We start from the raw sequence: 25,440 nt of genomic DNA, 5'->3' as shown, positions 1-25,440 counted from the left end.
TGACATTATCCGAACTTTTGTCTCTTGCAGTCACTCTCGTCGCATATTCGGCTTCATCCCAAATCACCTTTTTCGCTTCCAATATATCCACATCGGAGAAATGTGATACCGCACTTTTGACAATACTGTCTATCGGGTTTACAGCCTTCATCGCCCGCTCAACAAAGTTCAGTACAGCATTTAACACAAGCTTCACGCTCGCCATTTTGCTACGGAATGACATTACGCAATCCGCGAGCGCTGTATAAATACAAGCAGAATGAAGGAACCTAGGAACAAAGGAAGTGTAAGAACCCCCTCAACTGTCCCCCACATTTTACGGGTAATTTTATCCCTGTGGGTACAATACTTCGCTTGCAGGAGGTTTTTTCCCCTTTTTTGCTAGGTCCAAGTACGCTCCTTAACAATGAAGAATAAAAGAATTGCACTATATAGACTTTAAATTATAGATGGCACGCCAATCTACCCGCGAAAAAAGATGGCGCTGGTGAAAATACCCAGTGAAAAGGGGCTTATTCTAACAATTGGAGAAGGTCAAACATACATTTTTTGACAAAAAATCTATCTTTGGAGGGTGAAAAACAACAGGAAAAGACCTCAAAATAATTCAGAAACTTTTTCCAAGTTACCAGCAAAGATACAAACTCAGACACAATAGCATTGAATATACTATAGAACATTAATTCGTTTATTCGTTAATTAATTAATTAGTCTTCTTAACATTAATTTTCAAGCCCATTCTAGCTCCCTGAACTCGCAAAACCTCTAAAAGTTCATTCATTTTGCTAAAATTTTGATCTAGGATGCTTAGACCATCAGCATAATCTAAGTCCGGGTGAGTTTTTCCTCCCCGTTTGATTCCAAGGCCTCCCATTACCTTTCCTGTGCTCCTTAAGACAAAATCTATCCAAATATTCATACGAAGGGGGATAGAACACAGCCCTGCTTAAGTCCTGATTTAATACAAAACCAGCTTAACTGCAGCAGTGTTATTCTCGTACACAGCACTATTCACTTTAATGTATTTGTCTGGTATACCATATAAGGATAAGATTTTTGCTAAAGCTGTTCTATCAACAGAATCAAACGCTTGCTCATAATCTTTAAATTGAGGACCAAAGGTGAAGCAAAAGTTAAATGCAACAAACCTAATATATGTATAGCCTCCCCCAGTAAAGACTAAAAAAAAATGTATGGACCATGATGAAAATACAAGAAATTACGCTATCTGCTGAAGGTTCCGGGAGGGGGCCCGTGGCCCTTTAGGTGGACTTGCCATTTTGGACGAGAAAAAAGTCACACCTAGTTCAAAATTCTTTACAGTACATGATTACGCACTTTCTTTTTTTTATGAAAAAATAAGAATATTTATTAGTACATAAAATGTGAGAATCTGGATGCTCTTTAGTCTGAAGTCCTCGACCACGCCAGGAAAAATAATATTTTACTCTTTTTTTTTACATATTTGCAGCAAATGAACATTTAGTTTCATCCAATTTGTCTCTGCTGCTGTTATTAAATAATTTATTTTAACTCTTATGTGCATTAAGTTCATATGCAGGAATTTATTCTAAGGGAATGTATTTCGAAAAGGGTGAGTAAAACGAGAAAAAGGAAAAGAAAAAGGACAAACTAAATGTATGACAAATAAAGTATATCATAGGAAGTAGTAATATTTCCTAGATTAGGGAGTGGCAATTTTTAGAAAGCTTTTTGAGGGCTGGGAAGGGTGGTTGACATTTTAGGAGGAAATAATTTTGACCAAAAGCAAACAATAGGCAAATTATAGGAAAAAGACAAAATATAATAGGAAAAAGCGAAAAACAAAGACATCCCAGGTGGAGCGGAGGGGAGGGAAGGCTGGATCCCATAGGCATCCCCTAGCTTACATTTTAGCTTGAACCATTCCTGTGTCAGTTGTTCAAATTTTATTTCTAGTTTAAGTTTTTGTAGAGGAAAATAAGTTTGCCAGTTTTTAATTTCTCTAATTCAGGGAGGCAAAGTCTAACTCTTGATTGGGGTGTTATGTTCAATTATATTTTTGATAATACATCGTGCAATAAAGACCACGAATCAGTCAAGCCAAAAACTCCACACAGGGTGCAGTCCGGGTCCCTATTTTGCCCCCCCCCCGTGTTACTGGTCTTCGGGCCTTACAGTTGAACTTCGCTTAGCTCTGGCTGGCGCTTGGGCTTTCGGCTCTCGTAGGTGAAAACCATATTCAATTGGAAGTAATGTCCTCAAATGCTTTGTTGATTACCTTTTACCAAGGTATTAGCATGCAAGGCTTTCTATTGCTTCGAAATTGCGCCGTTTAAGTGGGGAAACACTGATGATTGGTCCAAAGCATTCAATGACAGCCAAGGTTATTGAAATACACTTAAACAGAACCGTCAAAACGGATTTATTTTAGGAAGATGTTCATTAAAACTGCTCAGAAACATTCCAAGTTTTCCCCAAAATTTGAAGAACTCGTAAAAATCTGATGATTTTTGAAATCGCCCACTGCCTGTCTCATCCCCCTCTGTGTACATATTTGGCCTTGAATGTTCAAATTATCGATTGTAGTAGAACCTTTAAACTTCCAGCTACATTGCGAGTTGGTACTTCTTAAACATAAGATAAACAATATTTTAGAATTGTCAAAACTGTTACAGATTACTCCTACTTGTCTAACAGCGCATATTTAATATACTTTGAAAAATAGGTCAGTAATAGCAGACGTCGCAAGCTTAGTTCAAATCTTAGAGGTGGCAATTTTTTTCTAAACGAAAGTTTGTCTGGTATCCAGTACTGCACAACGTAAATGTAAAAATTGATTAGATTTGTGGGCGCACACAAAGTTGAGCTTGCTGTAACGCTGGAAGTGAACATTTTTTGAATGAGTGTTGCTTATTGATGTTTTGTGCGTTTATTTTAGCATAAAGATGTAATTCTATCAGAGACCAAATCACGATTACGTTTGTCATTCTTGCAAGCCATTCAACTTTTATTTGTGGGCCATGTGTTGTGACATTGCCTGACCTAGAGAATCAGTTATAGCAGTGGTTTGATGTGCCACTGTCATATTTGATATTGTTACAACTGATATAACGTTGTTACAATTAATAAACCATTTGTGTTTATTCCTGACTATATTTATCATCTAAAATTTTGTCATAGAAATCATATCATAAAAACGTCAGTCAATTTTTCGAAGAAACCCTTTCACTTTCGAGTCGATGGCTCATTTTATTAGACGAAAAAAAATTGTAATCTAGCTCAACACGAGTTATCACAACGATTCACGGGAATCGAAAAATATTTTTTACTTTATTTCCAACAATGTTTCGCTAATAAAAAAACATCAACAATTCGTTTTCAATACGTGGGAACGTTTGAGTTGACAAGCAAACAATTCTTCGTAACAGTTCCCAGGATTTTAACAGGACTAGATTTGCGTTTTTAGACTTCAAGCTCAAAATTCATCAGGACTTTTGATTTTTTAGAGAAATTCATCAATAGTTGTTAGCATCAATTTTATAGTTTCGCGGGATCACACTGGTTGGTAAAAGTTGGTTCTAACATTGGATGGGATTGGATTGTCGCCAGAATGGGAGAAAAGAACTTTACCTTTGGCCATAGTGACAATGTCAGGCGTTACGCCGTGCATCTGAAATCCCCAATAATGTTCTCCAGTTCTCCCGAAGCCAGTTTGTACCTTGGTAAAAATCCAAATTAATATGCTTTAATGCTATGGTGAATGATTGGAAAATCATACTTCTACCCATTTCACCAGGGAAGAATTAATATTAAATTCAGTGACAAGTTTTTCGACTAATTTGATTGTGATTAACAAGATCAATGTATATTAAGTTTAGCCAAGTATTAGTTTTTTCAAAAGTTTTTCCAATTATGTTCACAGTTATTTTGGAATAGGAGAAAAATCTCACAGTTACCCTAATTTAAGTAAAATGCTTTCTAAAATAAAATTAACTGTGGTATTGTAGTTGATAATTTTTTGCTAATTCAGAAATCTTTTAAGAAGCATAAATGAAGCTCTCAGGAATTAAAATGCAGCCTGAATTGGGCCTGGAAAGGCATTTTCCGATTGGATAAACAATTCCTTTATAGACTAGACTTTCTCTAATACTTAATCACGCTTGATATGCAAGGCAAGGAATAAGATTTTTTTTTTTTTTTTTGGGGGGGGGGGGGGGAGTATTTCGGATAAATAATTCATTTATAGACTAAACTTTCTTTAATAATTAATCACGCTTGATATGCAAGGCAAGGAAAAAGAATTTTTTTGGGCGGGGGGCAGTGTTTTCGAAAAACTACTAGTAAAAGTGTTCAAATTTTTAAGTAAAATACCAATCCCTCTTCATTGTCAATGGAGGCTAAATTTAGAATTTTGAATGGCAGCCATTATGAAGTTTTATATATTTGAAATCTAGTAGGAAAAAGAGGCAGATTTGTTATGAAAATTCCTTTTAAAATTACTGCTGTAAAAAGTTTTAAGCATTTAAGGGTATAACAAAAACACGTTGGCCTTAGGACCAAAGAAGAGCAACTTCTAAAAATAAAGCACCACATAGCTCACTTTTTAAAACGTAGTCTACTCTATTTTCGTTGTAAATAATGCAATTTAATACTTTAAAGGGAGCGACGTTTCAAATAGCAGAGGCTGGAGAACTAGGTAGAATTTAATCTTACTTTTAACTTGGCCAAGCAAAAGTTCTTGTTTTAGCTCATAGTTATCTAGCTTTGGGCATTTAAAGCGTGCATTCATCAAATGTCATTACGAACTTCCTTCTGTATTTGGAATTAATTTTTGACTGAACCCTCGTGCTACTGAACCCTCGTGCTACTGAACCCTCGTGCAACTCGACCCCTTTTAACTAAACCTCCGTGTAACTGTACCCCCTTTAACTGAACCCTCGTGCAACGCAACCCTCCATGCAACCCAGCTCCCTCAAAACACTTTCCAGCCATTTCTTGTTAAATTTTTTTATTTCTAAACTATTTTAAATTGACTATACTCTCCAAAACATCACTTGTATATTATACAGTACACAATCACCCCATCTCCTCCAATTTTCAAATCCCATTACCCCTTTTTGCAAATGTTAATCAAACATTTCCGATTGTAAAAGCATGCTTAACCATCTTGCTTGGAAAGGTATCCATAAGTACATGCTCTGAATAGGTGCCAAGGAACGTAATCTCCCCAAACACGTCAATCGAACAATTAAAAAATGTGGGTTCTTTATATCATATCAGTTTTTTTTAAGAATATACACGTGAACTCATGACGTACATTCATTGTGCAATTGACAACAAAAACAGAAACAAATCATGTTACATAAGTACATGCTCTTAAAAGGTGCCAAGGAACGTAATCTCCCCAAACATGTCAAACTGTTTCCTTGTGTAATTGTCTGTCTTAGAAAGCTGCCAGGGAACGTGAAGGCGGCAAAATGGTACCTCTTACCCTACTTCCAAGTTGGCCAAAACTAGGGTACCCTCTATCCCATCTACACCAACCAAGGCATCAAAGCTCCCTGTATAGAAATACTACACCTTGTTTCAACTCAAATCCCACAAGGATTTTCAATCTGTATTATAGAAAAAAACAAAATGGTCATTTGCCCCTTAAACATCCCCCCTCCTACCACTATTTTTTAAAACAAAATGGTAGGCATGTTGCTCCTAATTTAAGCCAGAATTTTGCGAGGCTTTCGAATATGTACGACTTAAGGACCAAAAGGGCTTTGTGATTCCTCCACTAGTATCCCTAACCACCACATCTTTAGCAGGGAGGTTAAACCTTATTTTGGAAAAGGGATTGTAACAATATTCTTTTTTATCTGTATGATCAGAGTCCTTTTTTGGTTCTTGCTCTATGCCAAATCAGTGAATATGTTCTTATTTTCGAAGGCTAGAACTAATACTGGATGATAATTTTCCTTTTGTCATTTTTTTCTATGTTTCACCTAGTTTATTTTTCCTTGCTATAAAAGTAACATAAAACCAATAAAATTATGAAATTATATATTTCAACTTCTAAAACTACTAAAAATATACAAAAATCATCATATAACTATACTAAAAAATGAAAGACATCGTTGGGATGTTGAGATAACAGCGAATGATGTTTATGGAAGCACATAGTAATATAAACTTTTTTTTACCTAATATGATAGTTGTTTCTAGTATGAAGCTCACAATGTATGAAAAGGGACAACTGTGAATAAAAAAAACATATTAATATAAACTGTAGCAATAAAACAGAAGTTATTACTTACACTTTAAAGTATATCGTGAAAAAAAAGTTATTTTATTTATTGAAGCTGCTGAAGGAATTGGAGGAATTCAACACTTTGAAGGGCGTTATATTTTGTTAGGTTATATCGGAAATTTCGGCCATTTTAAAGGGAACAAATGATGCTATTTAATTCTTTAGAGCGTCTGTAAGATTCTATTTGCTTGATTTGAAGGATCCACAAAAGAGTTTTTTTCAAACAAAATATATTTTTGAATAATGTTTCCAAACAATTATAATCCTTTATAAAAGACACAGGAAATAATCATGTTCAAAGTTGTACTTTTGAGAAGATGGTGTGTTTTTCTCAAGAAGTGGAATTATGTTTTTATTTATAAAACCTTTATTATTAATCGTCTGAAGTGGAATTCAATACAAGACACGTGTAATAATTTTTGGCCAAACTTCGGTGATACTGCTTCTTAATTTCCAAACAAGTCGAGATAATTTTCAATTTCAAGGAAAATAAAACTATTTTTCCGTCCATCTTGTTCTAAATAAGAGCCAATATTTTCTCCTGTTCAACAGAGCTTTGCAATTCATTGCGATAAATTATTGAATAAGCTTAATCAATGTGCTCTGTTAAACGCTGTTTGAACATCAAAATGAATTTCTTATAAATAAAAATAAAATAAATCTTGCAAACCATACAATCTTTGAAACTAATCAAAAATACTGTTAGCTTATAATAATAGATAAGTATTCCTAGAATTTTCTATTCGTAAAAGGACGATTTGAAGCTTATTTAGCTCTGAAAAACAATGAATAAATAATTAACTGCAATAGGTTTCAATTAGTGCATTTGAACGCAATTCTTTCGTTTTAATTAGTTATTGAATGCCAAAGAATACAAAAATCAGTTGCAACAAGCTTATCACACCCGGGTGTTATGTTCTTTCTCAAGTGATGTTGTCCAATCCGACACTCAATTTTTTTATTTGTTCTAATATGTAGCAAGTAATAAATATTTGTGTAAATGGGGTTTTGAAAACCAAGTGCTTTGCCACTGAGTTGAGTTGAGGGAATCCGTTCTACCCCCTTACCGAATCTAAATCCATGGAGTGGACCTCGTTTGTTGGTGGGTCCTAACATGTGATCCGTAATAATAGTTTGTTTACCAAAAGTCTATTTAAACTCCCTGATAAAAAAGCTTGTCCAAACGATCTTTAGTGTTTGGACCAAAACGTGTTGCAAAGCCAATTAGTTGTGCGAAACTACAAATCTCAGTGTGCTTACACTTCGAAACTGGTCACAGCGGTTAAAATGTCAATGCACAATAACACCTAATATATTTTAATTGTGGAGGTATAATGTGAGATAGGCTTTCCGAAATTTCACAAAAAAAGTAAATTACCATTTAGCTTAAAAGAAAAACAAGGAAAAATAACAACCTAAAAAGTCTCATTGTTAAATTTAGTTAATCGTCATACTGTTTAGGTGAAATGTACAATTATGTTCACGGTAAGTCAAGGAAGCATGACATTTCATAGACAAACAAGGCACACATTACTAGATTAAGATGAACATATCTTATAGCTTATAGCGCGTGAAATTTTCTCTTTTACGGAAAACTAATGTGTTTGGTACCCTTAATACTTGAAGGTGATACTGTCTCGATTTCCTGGATATCACACTTACAGTAGGTCGTTTATGCTATCCAACCAATAGTGCGTGTAGAATTCGTCTGGCTCTGTAGAAATCATGGAATTGTCTGAAATTAATCCAAAGATGAGAAAAACGATCATGTTTCATGACCATTTAAGATCAAAAGAAATTGAATTCTAATTTATTTTTTTGAGCAATTTCAGTTTGAGTGGTATAATATAAACCACAATCTGTGTTTTCAGTTGGGAACATCAAGCAGTTTCTGAACTTCCCTACTCGATGCTATGCACGCCCATTGAAGTCTTACGAACAGTTGAAAGGAAATCTTACTATTTGAATTGCTTAAGAGGAAACTTTCACAGCCATATACGTCTTGAAAATTCGGGAATAAGGTTTTTTTTCAAATAGAGTTGTTGGTAGCAGCAGCTGCCAAATTAAAAAAAAAATGAAAAATTAGTTGAAAATAAGCTAAAAACATGTGACACAAACTAGCTTAAGGACGTGTAGCTTCATTTTGAAGGTTTAGTGCTCTTTGGAAGTAGCAGATCTTTAATATGAATGAATAAATGAACTTTATTTCCCACTAAAAAGATATAATGTCACTAACGAAGTAACAAAAGGAAAGATAGCAACAACAACAAAGATTTTTCCTAGTTATTACATTTTTTTCTGTATAAATATTTGTATTTATTTATTTATTTACTACCCGTCAAAAAAAGGTACAAAAGACGGAAAATCACTAAAAAAGAAAAAACACACACACAAAAAACAAATTACAACACATTACACAAAATCGTACAAATTACAAAGACGAGAAACAGAAACTCAACTATACACTGCACTGCAGGTACGTAAGAAATTTTACTTTTTAAACTCCCAAGTACTGAAGAAACATGAGCAATATGATTGATAACTTCAATTAAACTAAGCTAACCTACAGCAAAATACTTGATAACCTCAATTCAAAATCAATGGACTCAATCAACTAGTCTTAATATGACAAGAGACAGTAAAAAGACTAAATATGACAAGAGATGTGCAAACAAAATTAAATGGACAGCGATTTACTGCCTTAGCAAACGGCACCAAGGGTGGAAAGAAACTTTTTCGTTGTACCGTTTAATTTGTTCATTTATAGCTGCCGTCGGGTCCGTCGGGAAAGATATCATACTAAACTTGTGGGATCAACTTAAACAATGAATAAAAACAAAAAGATATTGGTTTTAAATGTCTGTTGTTTCTTTCGCTGTTATAATAGCCCTTTAAATGTTAGCCTTCAATAATTTTAGTTATTTTTTAAACATCATATTTTTTTCTGGTTATGAAGGCTTGTTTCACTCGAGAACTGGCATTTTCTCGCAAAAATACTTGGATATCTGATCAATGGTCTTACGTGGGTGTCACGACAAAGATAACATCCTAGGAAATTTGTCAATAGAATCCTAGAAACCCGAACTTGTAGGAAGCTTTCGAAAAGGAATCCGCAGCTTTAAGTCGAAAAAGAACCCCAGGGCTTTGACCTTATCTATGGAGTTATTTTACATGTGCTTTACTCTTATTCTACTAGAAACTTGCGTTAGGACGAAAAAAAATAACAACAAAATATTTCAGAATTAAGTAATGCTTGACTTTTGACAAGTGTTGCGCAACCCCTTGCTTTTCCCCTGTCATGCTGCAAATATTACTGCATAGTTGTAAACAGCACTTGCAAGGGCTTTATTGGGAGGTGAATGAGGTAGAGGGGTGTTGTAGGGCCTTCTCCTGAGGTTGAAAGATTGTAAAATATTCTGAAAAGGGGAAATATTATTGAAAAATAGGGTACAAAATATGGTTTTGCAGTCTCTCTCCTTAAAAACGAGAAAAGCTGGAATGGCTAATTTGTCTATCTATATTTCGGCCAAAATCATTCGTTTTCTTCTTGTTTAAAAAAGGATGGAATGATAGAGCAAGGCAATGATTGGAAAGCTTCATTTCAGTTGAAAAGCCTATTTCTTAATTTCACGAATATTTCAGGGAGGATATGGCCTCGTATTTCTTAATGCACTTCTTTGAAAATTTAATTTTCTTTTTCTATGCTCTCTTTCGTGCCCCCACCCCCCCCCCCCCCTCCCCAAAAAAAAAACACAAATAAATAACGCCTCTGATAAATTTGTAGATGGTATTATAAAATATAAACACTCTTTATCTTCTTTGTCTTACAATACCTCAGATAGAACTGCATCTAAAAGTCACCTCAAATTTATCTTCTGACAATCATTATGTTAATGATGACCACCTATATAATTTCAAACGGTTGAAACCTTCTATCCTCTCCCACTAAGAGCACCTGGATGGTGCAAACGACAACTCTGATGTCATCTTTGTTGACTTTATGCTATTCTTTCGTCCACCTGTCAGAATTTCATGAGCCGACAATAAATTCGGAAATTATCTGAAGAGATTTCGGAAATATCAGACGATCCACGAGTCTGATTTTATTTTGAGCACGAGCTTGACAAAGGCATAATTTGTCACTTTGTAGGTCGTAATTGTAAACAAATGGTTCCAATTCCTTGGAGGTATAATCATGCCATGAATTTTTTCATCAGGTGAAAACAAATTAACTCGATTGATGAAATACGACTTAGGGGGCTAAATTCAAAACTTATTAGGGTTTTTCTAGGTTTCTGGAGAGGAGCTCGAAATATTTGTTCATGCTTGGGGTAGGAGGAAAAATTCTAAATAAGAATTTTCTACAAAATAGTCACATGTTCTTTAAGAAAACCAACATGTTACTTTTATATTTTTTGTATAGTTACTATGTAGTTTTCCTTAAAATAGTCACTTCTTTTCTAAAGAATACAACATCTTACTTTTACACTTTTGTGTAATTATTACCGTGAATATCCAAAATCTGGTTAATGTCAAGATTCTCTGGTGAATGTCCGAAATTCCTTTTTCTCTGCTTAGATTCAATTAGCTTTGTGAGTCAGCTTTTCCAGTCTTATGCAAGCTATGATGGTAAAAGTTTGGTTATGTTAGATTATGTTATGTTAGGTTAAATTTCGTTATAAATATCAGAAATGGGATAAAAACCTAACCTAACCTGTCATCATCAACCTCACATTAAACTGAAAAAGTTGACTGGCAACGCTGACTAAATTCAGGAAAAAAAAGGTATTTCGGACGTTCACTAATTTCGGAAATTCACGGTAACATAGTTACTATTTAGGTTTCCACAAAATTTTCATATCTTTTCTGAAAAATTTAGCATGTTACTTTTACACTTTTTGTACATGCTACCCATGCACTTTTTTTATATACTTTTTGTCTTTTAATCAGGCACATGTCATGTATGTTCTACCCCAGATAACCCCGGCATTGAAATTTAGCGGAAACCACAACTGCTTGATTAACTAGAATAAATATTATTTCACTTGTTCAAAAAAAAAGATTACTACGTTTTTTTACGTTGAGTACGAAGCTCTTTCAAAAATTTACTAGGCATGATAGTTTACTGTCTTGTTGACGTACAAGGCCTCATTTTGAGGGTAGGGTTCATTGCTTATTTGCACCTTCCTTAGAACATCCAAAACTCACTAACAATGTAGAAAAAAAAATACATTTGTAAAAATACGAAAGTTTCTGGCAAATAAAACTTTTTTTTAGATTTTGTCCCCTTCATTTGTAAAAATACATGCTACAGCCCCCCCCCCCCTTCTGAAAAGTTTCAGCCGCTCTTATCTTGAAAAACCAGTGTAGTGGCTATGTTAATGTATTTAACATGATGCGTACATAATCCAACCATTTCTAAACAGACCATATGTTATTAGACCCAAGTTACTCCTTTTAGCAAATGGATACTCAATATTGATTAAGAAAATATTTTATCGAGTGGTTATAAAGTTGTATTCTGGTTAGATATGAAGGTGAACATTACTTGAAGAGCGCTCATATACAAATCTTGCATAGGTATAGCATAAGGCATAAGAATTCAGCTTTCTAGGAAACCGTGAAGATATATTAAAGTACATAATATCTGCCGTTGGTATTAAAAGAATTAACGCCCTGCTACATATCCCGCCTTACTCTAAATTTGCCTCTACTCTATATATTTGCTGTGACATAAAGGGATCTGGGGCTAATTTGAAGAAAAATGGTCTGAAGTGAACCTTTAATTTTTGGCAGGAAAGTTAAAACTGTTGTCTTTGCATCGTAATTTGTGTTTTATTAAGCGTTAAAAGATTCTATCTTTAATTTTATATCAAAATCAAATAAAAAATTTAACACATAATTTTAATTTATCAAGTTAATATAATATTCAAGTTTCAGTTTTCCATTTTTTTTTATTTAAATTTTTTTTAATTTTTTTTCAAGCAACATGTTCTATTTGTGTGTGGAACCATGTTTTGCTTGTCGACTTTGCTGCTCAAAATTTTCATTTGAGGTAAAACACGTTAAGTAAAGTTAAGCCTGTCTTTAGAGGCATAAAGTCGTATAGAAAGTGCCTCAAATAAATCGTCCAGAAAGTTAATTTTGGAAGTTCGTTCAGTATTCAAAATGTAGAGAGAATTGTCCGCATAACGTAGTACCAGAAAGCTCTGTAAAATCTCATAAAGTACTTCTCGACAGTCAAAAAAAGAATTAAGCTATTAAATTTTTTTGACAATGTATATCAAAAACCGAAGAGGCTTGAAACTAAATTTTCAGAGGGAAATGATTTGAAATGTTGAAATTGAATATTTCTTTATTTATATGTACAGCGAAAAATCATCTAAGCAGCTTATGTCTGTTTACATGAAAAAAGACAGATTTCTTTCTTAAACTGTTTGAATGCACAAGTAATATCAATGTTTACAACAACCTCTCTAAAGTGTATTACCTGCAATGTTCATCTCAATGCTAACAAACCTGCAAAAGTGTTTGCAAGTCTGACCGTAAAGGGAGGAAGACGAGGAATATTTTTCCTTGGGGGGGGGGGGGAGAGGGGTCCATAACACGAACAAATTCATTTTTATGCCATAAACTATAGGTTTTACCAGCTGTTTCCTAAAAATCAGCCTCTGCTGAGGAGGGTGATTGTCCTACCCAGCATGCACTCACGCCAACCTTGCAGCTTTAACTTATTGAAAACTTTCTTTGCGCCATGTGAGCACACTATTGAGGATAAAATGAACTTACCCAACGATGCCTGTATAGCTTCATCCTCGAAAGAGAAGGTGTCAGTTTGCGACATGGAATTTCCAAGACCAGAATCATAGTAGAAATCTGAGTCGACAGTGTTTTGTGGGTAGTACGAACTTACAGGAGTATATGTGGGCAGGATTGGGATTAAGCCTGGGCACTCATGATTGGCTGTACTACTCTGGCTTCCACAATTACTGTAAATTTCTTCTTCCAATGAAAGACGTAAACGCTTGAACTCTCTGTTTTTTTGGACCTGTTCCTAAAAAAGGAAATATTTCGCAATTTTTTTCTTAAGGAGGATTGGTTAAAGGTCTAAACATCTACGTGATGAAATAATGGCTCATAAATAAATATGTGCTGGCAGTTATCCCGGGGCGAAACGGACTTCAGAGGACAAGATATTTTGAGGTCGTATGGATTTGGGACGCCTTAAAATGAACCAATTTTTTTTCCTACCGGCTTGAAACTTGTAGCGTACGTAGACTGGGCCAAGAGAACCTCAATAAAAACGAATATTCTGGAAAAATCTTTGGTTATGATTCGTGATTACATCTTAATTGAATTGATGTACGACACGGGAAACTGTACTCCTCGGAATTTGTTTGTTTTTCAATTCTCGATGTCAAGCTACTAAGGAAGTTATCAAGAAATATGTTCTGTTGGTCACCATCGTGCAACTTAGTTTTCTGCATTGTTCACACCCTTTTTATAAATGTCATTTCATAAGTACACTAAGAGGGAATACGTTGCTATATTGAAAATGGAAATGCAATAATAAGCTGTATAATCAAGAAGCCGTGATATGTGGCTTACTATAGTTATGGACTCAGAGCATGGTCACATGTCAGATCCAGTTTTAATTTTTAAATAATTTTCTTAAAGAGAGAAAAATATATCCTTCGATACCTTTTGATGTCACAACTGTAAGCCATGGGTCACTATCGCTGAAAAACACACGACCATATCTCCTAGGCAAAAAATCGCATGGTTCTATTTCTAGTGTATGCTTGGTCAGACTTTAGTCAACTGTAAAGAATCTGTGTTGTTTTCAGAAAGTAATGTACAGGTACACAGAATTCCTCTTTTGGATCTGAGTCCACAAAATCTGTATTTTGATAACCTAAGTGAAGACTCCGAAGGATTTCCTGCGGTCGTGGACTCCACGCAAAATGGATGGATTCGGGATGTGAAGACACACATTAACCAAAAATTAAAACGTGACCTAAAAGCTCATATGACACTGGGTCCTGAGAGGAAATATTATGTCACTTGCAGAGCGAATCGACTAGTTGCGTCTGTAGGTGGACTTGAACCACCTGTAGCCGCAACTAAAATCCTAGATGCTAATTTCTACCTCGTTTAACTGAAATATGATAGATGTGGATGACAAAAATGTTACCGTCCTTCACAGATGTCAGATTTATTACTGACGCTCGAAACAATATCCATGAATTTTGACCAGACTTGGCTGAATTTTGAGAGCCGGCCTCGCGTTTTTAAGAGTGAACTGGGGTTTAGAAAACCCTATTTCCCCTCCCAACAGAATCAGATCAGGCCCAAACTCTAAAAAACCCTGACTAGGAGCAAAGCCCTACTTCATCCTACGTTTGGTTGGGATTCGATTCCCCAATATGATGGATGTAATGATGACAAGAACTTACAGACCCCCTTCCTCCAACCTCCACAGAGAGCAAACCAACACGAGACTCCAGAAAACCATAAAGAGGACCTTAACTGTTATTTCTGCCACGTTTGCAATTTGACAATCTTCAGAAGCCCGAGCTATTTTTTTCTAATTTATGTTAAAAATGAACGGAAGTTTTCAGGTTCCATTGACCAAAGTTTGCTCGGAGTGTACAATAATCGGGATATCTGTATTCATTGAAGGATTGAATCGTGAGATTTGATTTTCAATCATGAGAGTTACAAAAGCAATTGCTAGGTCTCAATATCAATTGGTAGGTATGGAAGCACTGAGTAGGACGGTTTTAAATACAAATGAATTAATCACATATCTTACAAATGATTTTGATCTTGTAATTTTCTGTTTATTTTAGGTTTAATAGCCTATCTTACGCACGCTAGTTTCGACTCGTTTTAAGTTTTAAATTTGTTCCGTATTTTCTTGTAAAACTTGTTATATAGATGTCCTTTTTATCTAGAAGCGATTGAAAATTATGTTTACATTAAAAAGTGTGAAGAGGCAGAAATATTTATTTATTTAACCCTTAACCAGATTTCGGTTAAGATATATATGCTATAGAAGATATATTCTTCTTCTTCTTTTCTGGATTAGTATGAAGACACTTTCGCCCAATCTAATGACCGGAATCAAGATGTATACTGTTCGTAAAGTTAGTTGCTTTCAATCAAACAGTTCGTGGTAACTAGATCCCGGTACTGCGCCGATAAGAGAAGGCCGGTGCGATTAATATTGACCGCAAACATTAATGTTTTCATCAGTCTTTCAAATCCTAGCTTGAATTTACAACAGATTCGGGCCTATTCATGAGCTAAAAACTTCGCAAGTCGCTGGCTGGAAACTTGTCTTCTTCGTTATTCATCAAGAGAGGTAAAAATCTGGTAGAAACTAAATGGCTATGGCGTTTCAAAACCCTTACATAATAGTTGAAGTATCTATTAGTTATGTATTCTTAACATGAATAATTATCAAAATTAGTAGTTTTTTTCAAAGAGCATACAACACTTCAAATACCGTATCACAAAATTCGTCAATTATCTGGGTAAAAACTTTGAATAGAATTTTGAACTTAGAAGCTTAATACTTTCATAATGCTCTTTGCCTATATCTGTTTTGTCACCTTTAAAACAGTTGAAATGGACGACTTTGATATTGATTGTTTTTGCTCTTTTGAATTCCTAAATAGCCTTCATTGTATTAAAAACTAGTTTTTAATAATAATTAAAAAACAAAAAAATTTTAGTTTTTTTTTGGCTTCCTTATAGAATATATATCATGTAGGCTAATGCTGAACTGCTGAGTTTTTAGATTGCTTTTGGCTGCTCTTTTTGATATTATTCATTTTATCTTTTGGGTATCCATTCCAAATAAGAAACTCATAAATACCTAATACCAGTTAAATTATAAACTGCATCTAAAAGGAGTAAATTTATCAAATTGAAAAATACAAGATGGTGAAACACTTCAATTACAATGAAAAAAAATACTTAGATAAAAACTATAATTCTCACTTGTTAATAGCTTGTAAATACCTTATATTAGAAGAACTTCCAATTGCAAAAAAAGCCCCTCTGGACACTGCCTTGATAGGATACCATCTCTGCTTTAAATTAAGAAAATAAAGAACTTTTTTGGCATCCCTGCCTTCAATAAAAAAATTGATGTATTTTTATTTGAAAATGGAACCCCCTATCCATCCCACCTTTGGATACTGCCTTGATAGGATACCGTCTCTGCTTTAAATTTAAAAAAACAACTTTTTGGCATCCCTGCTTACAGTAAAAATATTTTAATTATTAGCATTTAAATATGACAATTCGCTACCCCCTCCCCCTCTGGATCACACTTTGATAGGATACCGTCTCCTCTTTAAATTAAAAAAAAATATTAACGTTTTGGAATCTCTGCTTTCAATAAAAAGAAATTCGATGTATTATCATTTCCAGGTATATCAATTACAACGGTCGAACAGCAAAAATGTCGAGATTATTTAGGTATACCTCAAATTACTGGAAACCGAGTCATAGATTCGCCATGGCATTCAATAAGATTCAAGAAATCTAAATGTGCCCAAGACAATGAATAAAACCCAATCGGGGGCCCTGGGTATATCAAAATGTTTCTATGGTTTCCCAGGGAATTAGATATTAGTTTCTTCCGTCTCAGCTTTAAATGAAAAAAAATAATTATCTTTTTGGCATCCCTGCTTTCAATTAAAAAAAATATTAAGATATTATCATTTAAAAATGACAGTCCCTATAGGCAATAATATACAATTGTTTTATGAATCCTGTTTTTGGGGTTACTTCCGTTTCAATCTTCAATTCTCCAACCTTGTACATAGTCTATAGCTCAATCTTGTCTCAATAGAAGGTTTTTTGGGAGGGGGGGGGGGAAATTTTTTAATAAAGAATATTTTAATTTATTTAATATATGAGGCGTTAAAAAATTGTGTATTAAATATTAAGAAAATATATCTAAAAATAGCGAAAGAAGACGAAATTCTACAAATTTACGATTCAACTGTCGCAACAATCTGTTGACTGTCAATTTCAGAATGCAACTGAACCTGTTTAGTGTATGCGTTCCGTTCAACTTAAAAATAAAATTCTTGACTATGAATGATGTAAGAATCTTATAGCGATTGGGAAACTACATTCAAAACGGTTTAATCTCATTTCATAAAGACGATACTTTTGTCAACATATGAAAAACCATGTATATTGCAAATTTGCAATTGTACCTGTCTAGTTTTTATGCGAAATAAACCCAAGTAACGAAAATTAATGAACAAGAGAGTAGGGAAGAATTATGGAATGCTAAGTAATATTTGGCAGGGATAGTCGCTAGTGATAAATCACTAGGCGTGGCACCTAAATTACTAGGTGGTGTTTTTCGGGGATTCGGGGAACCAATTTTTTTTTCGGGTTGACAGATATATTTTCGGGGAATTCCCCGTGCAGTACAAGCCCTGCTTGATTTCTAATCAGGTAAATCGAAATACTTAATCACACGAGAAAGAAAAGCTCTGTCTTATGCGGTTGACGCAATAAAAAATTGCCTCAAAATTCAAAGTCATCCGAACGCCGCCGCCTCTACCGGCGGCAGCGTGCCGGCGGCGTTGCGACACTTTTGGCAGCGGTCAATCGGGCCCCTCGTTGGCGGCGTTCGGTTGATGCGCCAGGGTCTAATGGTAACATACTGCAAGTAAGGAGTGACTCTGTCCAATATTAACCGAAAAAGTAAAAGACGGAATTTTGATAATACGTAATAGATTCATCAAAGGAATTGCTTTTAATACTAATTCCAAATATGTAAAATTCATTAAGTTTAATATCACCCATCAAGAGTTTGAGCCTGAGGAAATTTGCTTGATTGTTGCAACCCCAAAAGGTAAAGAGATCTAACTGAAAATTCAAACACAATAGCTATGGAATTGGAATGAGAAGTATTGTGAAAGTACTTTACAAATTTAGCGTAAAGAGCGAGGATTGAGGAAGATGCAGCCCTCTTCATATAAGAAATAATTTCTGTTCGTTTTAATGTTTAATTTTGCTCCTTACTTTCAGTTGAAAAATGATTTTTAATTTAATTCAGGTTAGATCCATCTAATAATATTATGAGAATTTATGCTAGATTTGTAAAAGTGAAACGACGTATAGGTAGCAAAAATGACTGACATAATATCAAAAATAGCATTTAATAAAATCGACGCAAAAATGCAGTGGGATCTAGAATAAAAAGGATAGGACAACGATTCTCTAGAGCCATTTTTGGCGCGTCGGGGGTTGAATCTACGTTTAAGTTGCTGGTTTTTTTTTTAAAGGAACAAGTAGCAAGGATGTCGCCCAACCTTGTCGCAGTGGGAATCTATTCAAACCATAAATCCAATGTACTACCACTGGGTCAAATCTAGAATACTATTTTTAAATCTAAAATGCTAGATACCTGAATTGCTGCTTTCGTTTCTAAACTTGCTGTCATTGGAGGCATCTTCGAATGCACTTTTAAATGTTTTCTGAGCGAGCTTGGGTCAGTATATCTTTTTGTACATCCCATATGTAAACATGCATAAGGTTTCTGGAATTAAAACTGTATCTAAAATTCAACTAAAGATATATGTGCATTTAAATGCAACAGCTGTATTGGGTTGTTTCGTTTTATTAGAGGCATTTCCAAACCAGAATATACATATCCAGGAGACTAATGCCCTGCATAGTCTAAAAGCTCTATCTTTTTTATTTTAAGTTTTCCCACCTTGACTGTCATATTTATTAGAAACTAAATAAACAAAAAAAACGTCGGATTTAAGCTTATTTAACTTTTTTTTAACCTAATCTTAACGGGTTTATAATAGCGATTATTTAAGCGTTGACTGTCCATTGTGTTCATCAAAGCAGTAAATAGTCTTGTTTAAACCATTAAGTCAATTATTAAAATAGTCTTAACAAGTCTCATTAAATAAACCTTTCTCGAATTCATTATTTTTGTGATGCAGTCAAATTATATTGTGACGTTAAAAATATATTGTGACGTTAAAAATAAATTAATGTTTATAATCGTGTTTTTACCACCTAAAAACTGATGAAGATGCTTAAATGTATTTCTTGCATTGTCTACTTGTAAATCTTGTTACGATTGCGTCATTCGTCGCAACTTATTAAAGAACGAAGTCTAGCCCATGATAACCAAAAAAAAAAAAAAAAAAAAAAAAAAAAAAAAAAACCTGCCGAGTGAGAAAGAATTGCCATATGAAGTTGATTCAGTAATAGTAATTATTATTTTGATAATTATTAATGGTAAACGATTATTCGGAGAACAAGTTCATAGGAATTTTGAAAAATGGCCTGAAGCCCCTCAAAAACGGTGCTGGATGAAAATAAAAACCACACCATTCGAATCTCTGTAGCCAAAAACCCATACAGAAGAACTATAACCCCCATCTTGAGAAAAAGGGGAAAATCTCTTTTTCGCATGGGAAGCCATGATGTGTTCCCTTTTTTCCTACACCGCTAGTTCTATGAAACAGCATCGAAAGATGTTTAATTTACAAAAAGGGCTAGCCACCAACATATTGTTTTGTATACATTGCTATATCCTTTAAATATTTTCGTGTGACCTCTTCCGTACCATTCGAAGACGTCCTCCTTGGCCATTCTCCGGAAAACTGGATTTTTCAATAAGAGTACGTTTGTTTGGTACATAGCCTACGCCGATGTGCTGGCCTCGGGCAGCTTGGTGCTCGTTTGAGTTATTTAATGCTGTAGTATAGAAATATTAAGTAACTCATGTTGAGATATGGCAAGAATGAGATATACGAAACTTTCTAAAGCTTAACTCACTTTTGAACTTCTGAAATTGAATGTATTAAAACAAAAATGAAAGAAAAGGATAGCAGAAAACATTCCGAAAACGATAAAATTCCCTTATTTTAGAAGTGGCCTAGATTTAAACTTGAAAAATTATATTCTATGTTTTATTAGCAATGACATTGGAATCTACATAAAAAAGAAGATAAAACGAAATGTCAATAAATTAAGTAAAATATTATTTTTTCTTCTTTATTGTGCCTCTTCGCAAAATACTCAACTGAGTGTAGTATCAGTTACTGTGACTCAGGGGATGTATTTTTGGTCAATCGGGTCTAATAACCCCTCAGCAAGGACAAACAACGTGCAGGGATACATTACCAAACAGTTCGTGGTAACAAACAGTAAGTAAGGAGCGACCCGGCTCAATAGTAACCGAAACTCTAAAAAAACAGAATTTTGATAACAATAGATATATCATAAGAATCGAATTTTTATGTTGATTTCAAATATATAAATTTCAATAAGTTTGGCTTTACCCATCAATGGTTACGAGCCTGAGAATATTTTCCTGATTTTCGATAAAATGAGGAAACAGCCCCCAAAAGTCGACTGATCTCAGTGAAAATCACACCATCAGATTCAGCGTATCAGAGAACCCTACTGTATAGGTTTCAAGCTCCTATCTGCAAAAATGGAGGGCAACTAGGCCCCCTCCGCCCTTTTTTTATGAAAATCCTTCGGTAAAAATTTTTAGACAGCCATTTTGTTCATCATCAACAGTTCGTGGTAACGAACTGTAAGTAAGGAGCGACCCGGCTCAATGGTAACCGAAACTCTAAAATACGGTATTTTGATACAAATAGATACATCACAAGAATTAGATTTTAATGCTGATTTCAAATATATAAGCTTCATCAAGTTTAATACTACCCATCAAAAGTTACGCGGCTGAGAAAATTTGGCTGATTTTAGAAAAAAAGGGGAAAGACCCCCTAAAAGTTATAGAACCTTAATGAAAATCATACCATCATATTCCGCGTATCAGAGAACCCTACTTTAGAGGTTTCAAGCTCCTATCTACAAAAATGTGGAATTTTGCATTTTTTGCCAGAAGTAAGATCACGGGTGCGTGTTTATTTGTTGTTTTTTTTGTTTTTTTTTCCCAGGGGTGATCGTATCGACCCAGTTGTCCTAGGATATCGTGGGAGGGCTCATTGGAATGGAAATTGAAAGTACTAGTGCCCTTTTTAAGTGACCAAAAAAATGGAGGGCAACTAAGCCCCCTCCCACGCTCATTTTTTTCCCAAAGTCACCTGATCAAATTTTTGAGATAGCCATTTTGTTCAGCATGTTCGACAATATTATAAGTGTGTCTTTTAGGATGACTTAATCCCCCAAAGTTCCCAGGGGGAGGGCTGAAAGTTATGAACTTTACCCAATGTTAACATATAGTACTGGTTATTTGGAAGTATACATACGTTTTCAGGGGAGATTTTTCCTGGTAGTGGGGGGGGGGGTTGGGGGTTATGTGGGAGGATCTTTCCATGAAGGAAGTTTTCATGGGGGAAGGGAAATTTCTATGAAGGGGACGCCGGACTTCCCAGCATTATTTTAAAAAAAATCAGAAATTAAATATAAAAAAACAAGTATTTCCACTGCAACAGCAGCAACATCGAAACTTTAAACGAACAGAAAATATTACATATATAATTGGGTTCACCCCGTAGTCAATGCCTCGCTCTTTAAGCCGAAGATTTCTTTAGTACTTTCATAAGAGCTATTTATTCTAATTAACGGCCTTTGTGATTAAGCGGTCATTTTTAAAGAATTGGAACACAATTCGAACTTTCGCTTAAAGAACAAGGTATTGGACTAGGGGGCGAACCCCCTAATAAATGTATTAAAAATATACGAATATAGAAGTTCGTTACGTAAGTTAATTCGTAAGTTACGTATATTTATTACTAATAAAAACGTTCGTAAATAAAATTAAACAAGTTTCGAGAAAGCCGTTTAACTAAATAAAAGTAAATTAATATGAAAATTTTGTTTTAATTATTCATGTACGGTGAGCCAAGATCAAAACCTGCATTTATTCAAAAACGTTCAAAAATTAAATAAAATAACAAGTTTTTTAAACTGAAAGTAAGGAACGACATTAAAACTTAAAACGAACAGAAATTATTCCGTATATGAAAGGGACTATCCCCTCCTCAACGCCTCGCTCTTTAGGCTAAAGTTTTACAATGTCTCAAAACCCTATTTTTTTAAAAAATAAAAAACTTTAGCGTAAAGAGCGAGGCGTTGAGGAGGGGACAGTCCCTTTCATATACGGAATAATTTCTGTTCGTTTTAAGTTTTAATGTCGCTCCTTACTTTCAGTTTAAAAAACTTGTTTTTTTATTTAATAGTTGAAAAGCCCAATAGCTATGCCTTTGGGTATAACATGACCCCCCAAAGCTCCAGGGGAAAAGTATCTAAGTTATAAAATTTGCCCATTGTTTGTCCATAGTATTTGTTATTAGGATGTAGGGATATATTTTCAGGTGGGGGGGGGATTTTCGGCGGGGGTATCGTCCACGGGGTAATTGCCCAGGGGACGGAAAGTGTTCTGGGAGTTACCGTTTCAGGAAAAATTTCACACTGGGGGAATTTGCTGGAATCTTATACAAAATTCTTTTTATATGTCTTGCTTTCTTTTTTCCGTCTCAATTTTACGCGCAGAGTGGTTAAGAGTAATTGTCCGGGATAAATTTCCACCGGGGTTGAATTGCTAGAGGATATTTTCGTAGGGAGGGAGTTTCTCCGTGGAAATAAAAAACAAGTTTTTCAACCGAAAGTAAGGGGCAACATTAAAACTTAAAACGAACATACAGTATTACGTGTATAAAGGGGATTGACCCCTCCTCAACACCTCGATCTTTACGCTAAAGTTTGAATTTTGTACCAATTCTTTAATAATGACTCCTGAAACACAAGGGCCGTTTAATTAGAACAATAAGACGCTTATTTAAAAGTACTAAAAACTTTAGCGTAACGAGCGTGGTGTTGTGGAGGGGGCAACCCCCATTATATACGAGTAGTAAGTACATATGGAATTTGCTTGGCCCAATAGCAATTCCCATGTTATTTGCTTGGCCTATGTTCCTTCCATGCTATTCTATGCCCCTTCCATTGTTATTCTATGGGACCTCTACACGTGATTAAACACGTTATGAAACTATGTGCTATTTGCTTATGTCCCGTTGGTACCATTCCAAACGAGTGGGGATTCCCCGCCTGTTCCTAAACATTTAAAAAGAAATAACAGTATGAACGGGTATTACCCGCAAAAATTTTTTTCGACTCCAAGTTTTTCAACCATACTGGTTTTTTTTCGAGCGGAAGCCTGTTTTTTATGCCGCCCAAAAGATACAAGCTTAAAAAATAATCAATTAAAACCCCTATAAAAATTTAATGCTTTTGAATTTAAATTTAATTATTTAGTAGCATATACAGCATAGTACACTGGATTTTATTAACTCTGAAACAATGGATATTTCTATTTTCAATATGAGTACACTTTCATTCTTTATTTCCAAAAAAAAATCGTTTTACTAGTAAATTCAAATTTCAGGGTGACTTAGCCCCCTCCCCTTCAACAATACAAAAACTTTAAAATATGATCAGTCTATTAGCTAGAAAACGCTAAGTATGTTTTTTTTCTATTATGTAAATAAAATCTCTCCTCCACTTCTATGTTTACAAGTTTTAATTGTTTTGAAAACAGTTCTTTTTCGTTCAAAAATGTCCATTTTCCAATCGTGTGTTTAAAAATCTGCTGTCATAAAACCATTTGTGTTTAACCTGTTACCAAAGAGGGGATGATTTCAAAACAACATTTGGCATACGCCTTATCTGAATTAAGAAAACAAACGAATGGAAACATGTAATTCTAAACGCCGTTTGTTTTCTGGCCAAATTAGACGGATATTTTTTAATTGTATTTGATGAAATCAAATGGATTTCACAGATGATTAAGAGGCGTTTATAAAAAATATATGACAGGGAAGGAGGGGGCAATGTATCAATTATAACATGGTTTTTATTTACTTGGTACCCGTTAAAAACGAAATTTTTGTGTTAAATAAGTAATTCTAGTATCTTTTAAAAGAGCTTTACGGAGTTTGAGAGAGACTCTGTTCCCTGATTCCGTGTGGTTAGAGGAGGATTCTCTGTGTAGACTAATTTTCTCTTCTGTAAAAAAAGCTTTATAGTTCAGTTTTTACAGAAATATCATATTTTCGTTCCGAAGCATGGTTTTTTCAAGGGCTTGAGTTTCACGCTGGATGAGTTGCATGAAGGTTCGGGTGCAAGGAGAGTTCGGTTAATTGTAGATTCAGTTGCAGGGGGCCTAGTTAAATATTGTTGAGTTGCATAGTCTCGTTGGTACAAATTGGAATTCATACCTAAACAGTTCTATTAAGAGCTATTGCTATGGAAATGGTTCATTTTTGAATCGAAACTATGCTTTTCTGACTGAAGATACACATTTGAATCAGAAAATGTGAAAATGTACACAATTGAAACAGAGAAGTGTGTTTTGACGATAGTTTCTATAATTTCATATGAAAAATAGAAGTTCAAGCTTAAAAAAGTTCTATTAAGAGCTATTTTTATGGAAATGGTTCATTTTTGAACCAAAACTACGCTTTTCTGACTGAAGATATACATTATAATCAGAGAAATGTGTTTTGATAGTATTTTCTATAGTCTCATTTGAAAAAATTGGAGTTCATACTTATACAGTTCTATTAAGAGCTATTGCTACGGAAATTATTCATTTTTGAACCAAAACTACGCTTTTCTTACTGAAGATATAAATTATAATCAGATAAATGTTTTTTTAGAGTATTTTATATATTATCGTCTTAAAAATAGGATTTCATACTTAAACATTTATATTAAAATCTATTTTTATTGAAATGGTTCATTTTTGAAAAAAAACTACGCTTTTACGACTTAAGATATTCATTATAATTAGAGAATTGTGTATTGATAGTATTTTCTATAGTCTCGCTGGAAAAATTGGGGTTCATACTTGAACAGTTCTATTAAGAGCTATTGCTATAGAAATGGCTCATTTTTGAATCGAAACTACTCTTTTCTGACTGAAGATACACATTTGAGTCAGAAAAAGTGAAAGTGTACACAGCTGAAACAGAGAAGTGTTCTTACAAAAACTAGTGTTTACGTTCAAAAAAGTTTTATAGTTTAGTTTTTACGGGAATGGCTTATTTTCGTTCCAAATCTGCGCTTTTTCATAACCCAAGTTTCACATCTGACCCAGCGAAATGTATTTTCTATAATTT

The 25,440-nt window shown here is 34.4% G+C and overlaps 2 protein-coding genes across 2 annotated transcripts in view; both read right to left on the bottom strand.

Moving 5' to 3' along the window:
* LOC148939060 (putative RNA-binding protein 19) overlaps positions 1–205 on the bottom strand; it is an 89,377-nt gene extending 89,172 nt beyond the window's left edge. The window contains exon 1 of the mRNA XM_089107355.1: positions 5–205. Coding sequence (XP_088963481.1) covers positions 5–205 — 201 coding nt within the window. The remainder of the gene's footprint in view (positions 1–4) is intronic.
* Positions 206–6,202: 5,997 nt separating this feature from the next.
* The window catches only part of LOC148939059 (uncharacterized), a 41,291-nt gene continuing 22,053 nt past the window's right edge, over positions 6,203–25,440 (bottom strand). Inside the window, exons 3-5 of the mRNA XM_089107354.1 lie at positions 18,726–18,857; positions 13,070–13,334; positions 6,203–8,015 (exon numbers count right to left, since the gene is read on the bottom strand). Of these exons, the coding sequence (XP_088963480.1) occupies positions 7,939–8,015; positions 13,070–13,334; positions 18,726–18,857 (474 nt within the window). The 3' untranslated portion in view covers positions 6,203–7,938. The remainder of the gene's footprint in view (positions 8,016–13,069; positions 13,335–18,725; positions 18,858–25,440) is intronic.

This window comes from Artemia sp. Qi Xiang Cuo, unplaced genomic scaffold (genome assembly GCF_049724085.1).
Source record: "Artemia sp. Qi Xiang Cuo unplaced genomic scaffold, ASM4972408v1 HiC_scaffold_22, whole genome shotgun sequence".
In the NCBI taxonomy this organism is placed as follows: Eukaryota; Metazoa; Arthropoda; class Branchiopoda; order Anostraca; family Artemiidae; genus Artemia; species Artemia sp. Qi Xiang Cuo.
The sequence above is the reverse complement of the archived record's forward strand: the minus strand, read 5'-3'. Positions and strand labels throughout refer to the sequence as shown.